Genomic DNA, 6,166 nt, shown 5'->3' on the forward strand with positions numbered 1-6,166 from the left:
GAGGTTTTTAAAACCCGACTCAAACAGACGTTTGAGCCACCAAGGGCTGAGTTCAGAGCTCGTTCAGAGCTTCTGAAACTTAAGCAAGGCAAGCGTGATGTGCACGCATATGCCCAGCACATACGACTCTTAGCGAGTTGTATTACCAATAACCCAGTCCATGAACACACGTTGATTACGGTGTTCATGCAAGGTCTTACGGATGGTCCCGTAAAGACCCACCTGTTCCGCTTGGAACTGGATACGCTTGAAGAAGCAATATCCGTTGCGGAACAGGAGGACTTTAGCTTGAGACAGGCTCAAGCAAGTTCGTCATCATATCGTCCACCAAGACGACATGAATTAGGAGGTCCAGAACTTTAAAATAAGTGCCGACACGAAAAATCAGCCGAAAATATAGTTTTAGCGATTCAGGAGGCCAAAGGAAACCACAACAATTTTGATAGCTCAAACAGTATTACTGAAAGCTTAAGTTAGATGCCTCGATACTAGACAGCGGGTCTTGCAGACATCTCGTAAATGACGAATCTTTATTAAAAAACCTAAAGCCGTGTCAATTGGAGTGCCATTTGGCGGATGGCGAGATAATCCGACTCACTCAAGTCGGAAATGTGGTTTTGACGGTGATGGCTCAAGGTCGTGAGAAGCAAATCACACTTACCGAGGTATCCAGGGCTTCCGAGCTTTCAAGAAACATTATTTCGTATGGCAAGCTCCAGTGTAAAGGTTTTGGTCTTGGGTATATCAGTAGTTGTCGCACCTTGACACGAAGGTCAGATGGAATGGTGATATTCGACATTGACATGAAACAGAATTTGCTTAACGTGCAAGTGGTGGACACTGAGAAAAATCTTAAGTCCTCAAAAGAAGTGATAACCGCAGCGCTTGCTGAATGATCAAAGTCACCAAGCACCGACATCCAAAGTGGTACATTGTATCATTTTCACCAATTGTTGGGTCATCTTTCGTTTGACACCATTGAAAAGATGGCAAAGGAACTAAATTCTGGAATTGTGATTACGAGCTCTTCAAGGCCTATATGTATTTCGTGTGCTCAAGGGAAGCAGCTCGAAAACGCTCAGTCGAAAAAGATACAGGTAACAACTCCCCAATAGATCGAATTGGGGGGGGTCTGCTCAGATTTCAAGGGTCCTATGACGCCTATGGACAGACTTGGAAATACGTACCTAGTCTACTTTATCGATCACAAAACCAACTATTACAGGGCATTCTTGGCACCAACGAAGGATAAGGCAGCAAAGAAGTTTGAACACAGCGTTTTTCGAAGGAGATTTGGATATAAGATTAACGTATTGCGTACTGATGCAGGTGGCGAATACGAAAGTATGGATTTATTTTGCAAAACCATTGGAGTAGCTCGCCAAGTCAACGAAGCTCGCAATCAACTTTCGAATGGCAAAGCAGAGCGTATAAACAGGACGATTTTAAACATGGCAAGGTCAATGATATTCGCTAGTCGGTTACCTATATCATTTTAGGGGATGCCGTAGAATACGCCGCCTTCATTGTAAATCGTAGTCCTACGAGTGCAAATGCAAAACGAGCATCACCAATCGAAGTGCTAACAAATTAAGTGCCAGATTTACGGGACATTGTAGCTTTTGGTTCCGTGTGTACTGTGTATTGAAACCCAGGCAAAAAATTAACTTGCACAACGATCTCAGGTAGGGATTATCCTTGGAAAAAGTGATGAAGTCATGGGGTTCAGCGTTTTCCTGCAGAAAGCCATTAAGGTTACGGTAACCCTACACGTGCAGAATGTTAAAACTTTTAGCACGGACCAAATCATCAACTTCGAAGAACATCGGCTTTTGAAATCAAGGAGAAGAAGTATACCATTCGAAACCCAAGATGAAGACAGGTGTAAAAAAGACTAACACCTGGAAAAGGGATGCGCATCAGACCAGAAGTAAAGCCAGGTCAAATGAAGTGATACAGGCTCGGGAGGAGCCAATGAGACCTGCGCAAGTCGTTGCCCGCGTCTATGAAAGGGACCCTAAGCATTATGGTGAAGCCATGAAAAGTTCGAAATGCGAAGGGTGGAAGATAGCAATGACTGAAGAATTGAAGGCATTGGAAGATAATGGGGTGTGGGTATTGACTAAGCGACCGCCCCACAGTAACGCCTTACACACTAAATGTACAAGACGAAGAATGATTCTAATGGAGACATCGAACGATTAAAGGCCAGGCTTGTGGCATGTGGTAACGAGCAGGTATATGGAATTGATTTTGAATTCACTTTTGCTGCTGTTATGGATATGTCAACAGCTAAAGTGTTGCTGGCATTGGCGGCCCTTTGGGGCTTTCCAGCCAAGAATGGAGGCATTTCGATGCTTACGTTAAGGCGGATAAAGAGCCAGGATAAAAGATATATCTCCACGTACCGCAGTCGATGAAATTGGTTACTGAAATCCAAATAAATTTTGGGCGTCAAAGACAAACACGAAGTTGTATTGGAATTACGAAAAAGTTAGTGCGACTTGAAACAAGCGGGGCGTCTGTGGAGCCAATTGCTACATCATAAATGGAAAGGAGCAGGGTTTCAACAATGCACCTCAGACATGTGTCTTTATTGGAAACGCGACAATATTGGTATTGTTGTTGTAAATGTACTTGTCGATGATCTTTTGACTACATGGACAATCTTAAGGGCTGTAGAAGATCTTTTCACGGGATTGAAGAGTTTATCCATCAAAGATCTGGGTCAAGTAAGCAAGTTTCTAGGAATGCGAGTGAAACTCGAAGATGCTCAAGGTTATATTCTAGATCAGGAGGAGACTATCACTAAATTTTGCGTGAGGAAGCGAACCCCACGTGTGCACCCATTGGCGCCGACTGCTACGAAGTAGCAACGAGTGATGTCACCTTTCTCGAGAAATCACCCAAGGATGGTGGACCCACAATTAAGGAATTTCAATCACTTGTTGGGTCTTTATTGTGGATATCGAGCTGTATTAGACCTAATTTAGCTTTCACGGTTCACAAAGCAACGAGACAGACACACAAGCCAAGACTACAAGACTGGGAGCTTGCGAAAAGGATTGCCAGGTACCTTAAAGGAATCAAGGCTCTAAAGCTAGAAATGTAGCTGAATCAAGAGAAGTACACCGGCATATGTTTGACGTCGTACAGTGACGCTGACTTTGCAGCCGACAAACAAGATCGCAAGTCGCTTACAGGAGGCATTATACTCCTCAATGGTATGGCTATTGGTTGGAAGTCCAAGAAACAAGGAGAGGTTGCTTTATCAAAATGAAAGCCGAGTTTGTAGCAGCTTCGGAAGTCGCAAGGGACCTATCGGTCGTGCGTGAAATGCTTACGAAAATTGGTTTGAAGCCAGCCTTACCTATGGTTTTGTACCTGGACAACCAAGCAGTTATAAGCCAACTCATGGGTGAAGCATCATCCGCAAAAGCCAAGCACATCGATGTACGAAACAAATTTCTGTGCGATTATGCTAAAAAGGGGTAATTTTAGCGCATTATGTGAAGACCGAACTAATGCTAGGTGATTTACCCACTATGGCGTTAGATATGCACAAGATTGAAGAGTTGCGAAAGTTGATGCATATTAACTAAGGGCTGGAGGTGAGCATATGACAGAGGAGGAGTGTTGAAATATGTACAAAGAAGTTGCATAGGGCGACGTTTCAAATCACGCGCAGACAAGGTGCGTAATGCGACTTTTCAAGATACACACAAAGAAGGTACAGTGAGTGCAAATTAAAGGCTCATTTCTCACCTAAGTTAAACTGTCGCATTCCTGTGCCGAGAATTTAGACTAAAAACGCTTGTCGGATTTCAATGGCAGAGTGATGGGTTTAGAAAAGTATGTGATATTTCAGTTTATTAAACAAATATTTGGTGGTCCTTACGATTAAGTGTGTAATCACGTAAAATAATTATTTACAAGTTTATTAAGAACGCAGTCGATGCCTGTCAACACTTCCGATTTTAGTAATAGTATTCGGTTGTCTTGCGCCTTCCATGGGCGCAAGACACACGCAGCGAGTGCAATTTGGCTGACTTGGGTGAACATTGATGGCTTGTTCGTAGATTTAAACAGTGCGTTTGAAATGCTCGCTCACAGCCGTAGAATTATGCAGGGTTGTTGCTTGGAAGCCAACTCATTTTTGCTAAAGGACACTTTGGCAGGAGACGAATGTCCCCCGCTGCCATTGCTGTCATCACTGCAGCTGCTGCTGCTATTATCCGTCTCTTCACTTGAGGCACTGCTGGGATTTTTGCTGTAGACAATTGAGTTTGCTTGTGCAGATTTCGACTTTTGCATCATTGGCAAAGATGCAGCCCACGAAGACAGCGATGACAACGATCCTGACGATGACTCCGACCCGCATTGGCCACGGGGTCCGCTGCTTGTAGCAGGCACATTGTTTGTGGTGGCATTAGAAGAAGCAGCCATGTCGTCCCTGTGAGCAATCTCACTGTCACTCATGTCACGCAGCAAATACAGCACGTTGTTGGCTACAGTTGGCCAGTCAAGAATGAGATGACGGATAGACTGTTCGACGCGAGATTGAAACTTGCGCACGAGGGCAATCCCGACGTCTTCCGATAACGAGGAGCGATGTTTCAGCGCTGTGCGTTTCAGTAGATCAACTAGCTCAGTAAACGTCAGGAGAACCCCCATATCAGCGCGCGCATGGATTACACGGACAATCCCAGCCTCATCTTCGAAAGGAATGTAGTCCGGTTCACACGGCGTATTCAACTTATACTGTTGGCGCTTTTTGAGGCGACGGTGCAGCGCTGCAAAATGAACCCCATGTACCTTGGCAGCATTTCGCAGACTCATGCCATGAATGGCAACATCTTCCATAGCTGCTTCCCATACTTTGGCCGGCACCAAATTGCTCTGCCGGTAGTTTCGATCGCTTGAGTTGCTGTCCGAGTGGACGGCACGGCCGTTGCTGCTGTCTGGGCTCCTACTTTGGCTAAATGAGCTTTCTCCCCTTGATTTAAGCTGTAGCTGCCAGGAGCGTAAATTTTGCTGAAGCATTGGGTTGCCTGCCTTGTTAGCGTCTTCCCACGTGTACGGGAGGCAAAGTTGCACTGGACTGAGCTGAAGCGGTGAAGAAGGAGGCAAAGCCGCCGTTTGACGGTAATTATGTTTCTGAACCCAATGGTTGTTGTTTTGGTGATCCATATCATAGCGTTGGTGCTGTTCGCGCTCGCAATTTTGACTCTGTGACAACTGATGCGACGATAAGAGGCCCTCTAAGCTGTTTCCACTGCCAGCTCGGCTTCTGCTGTCACACCGACCCACCTCATCCACTTCGGCAAAGTCGTTTTCACGCTTGAAGATGGTGAGCCATTCTTGCGACGGAAAGCTCGTTGGGAGAGCACTACGGCCATTTCGTCCGACTATCGTCCGCACGACGTTGACGATGTCGGCGTCCGCATAACCCTCGAGTCGGTGGTAGCGTCCGTCGCGCATTTTGTAGTCTTCGTATTGCTGTACAAATTGTTCCCGAAGCACGGAAACGATTTCGTCGTTGAGCTCGGGCGTGAGTTCACAGAATAGCGGTGGAGTCATCACAGCGGTTATTGGCACAACGCTCGGCAACTGTCCGCCATTGGGACTGCGTTGGCCTAAGACTAGCGAATTTAATTGGGGGAAAACGTAGCGATCATTAGATGTAACGCCACAGCTACTTGTGGTCGGAAGCGATAAAGGCCTTTTGTCGTTTTTGGACGGGCTGGTGGAGGAATCTGGCGACGACGGGGCATGTCGCAGCTGCCGCAACGTGTGCTGACGCACGAGGCGGTGAAGTGCAGACTGTTGAAGCCCAAAGTCTTGTGACGCCTGGCGCAGCGATACGCGGCGCTCGACAACCGCGTGCAGAGCTTGCGCCCACACGCGGTCGCTCACGGGACTTGTGCTCCAGTCGCGGCAAAAAACACTCATCCGTACTTGTTCTGAATGGGGCGAGATCTGTTGTGTGACTTCTCTCGCGCGGTCGTTTTCGGTAGTTCTGTAGCGTTCTTTAAGGCGGATAGAGCAGCTAAGTACGAAGATGGTGTAAGAACGTACTGTATCAGCCGACTTCACCATAAGATTTGAAACGTGTTTTTCTTTGGAGGATGCCTTAACTTACGGGTCAACTTTTTTCGTACCATTT

General features: G+C 46.3%; 1 protein-coding gene across 1 annotated transcript; it reads right to left on the reverse strand.

Annotated features, from left to right (window-relative positions):
* Positions 1-4,107: 4,107 nt before the first annotated feature.
* Positions 4,108-5,952, reverse strand: CCR75_009762 (uncharacterized protein; the record flags this gene model as incomplete). The annotated part of the gene is made up of 1 exon (XM_067967801.1): positions 4,108-5,952. One exon carries the CDS (start codon positions 5,950-5,952, stop codon positions 4,108-4,110), a length of 1,845 nt encoding a protein of 614 aa, XP_067822298.1.
* Between the last annotated feature and the right edge of the window lie 214 nt (positions 5,953-6,166).

Source organism: Bremia lactucae, linkage group LG8 (genome assembly GCF_004359215.1).
Source record: "Bremia lactucae strain SF5 linkage group LG8, whole genome shotgun sequence".
NCBI classification, from domain to species: domain Eukaryota; phylum Oomycota; class Peronosporomycetes; order Peronosporales; family Peronosporaceae; genus Bremia; species Bremia lactucae.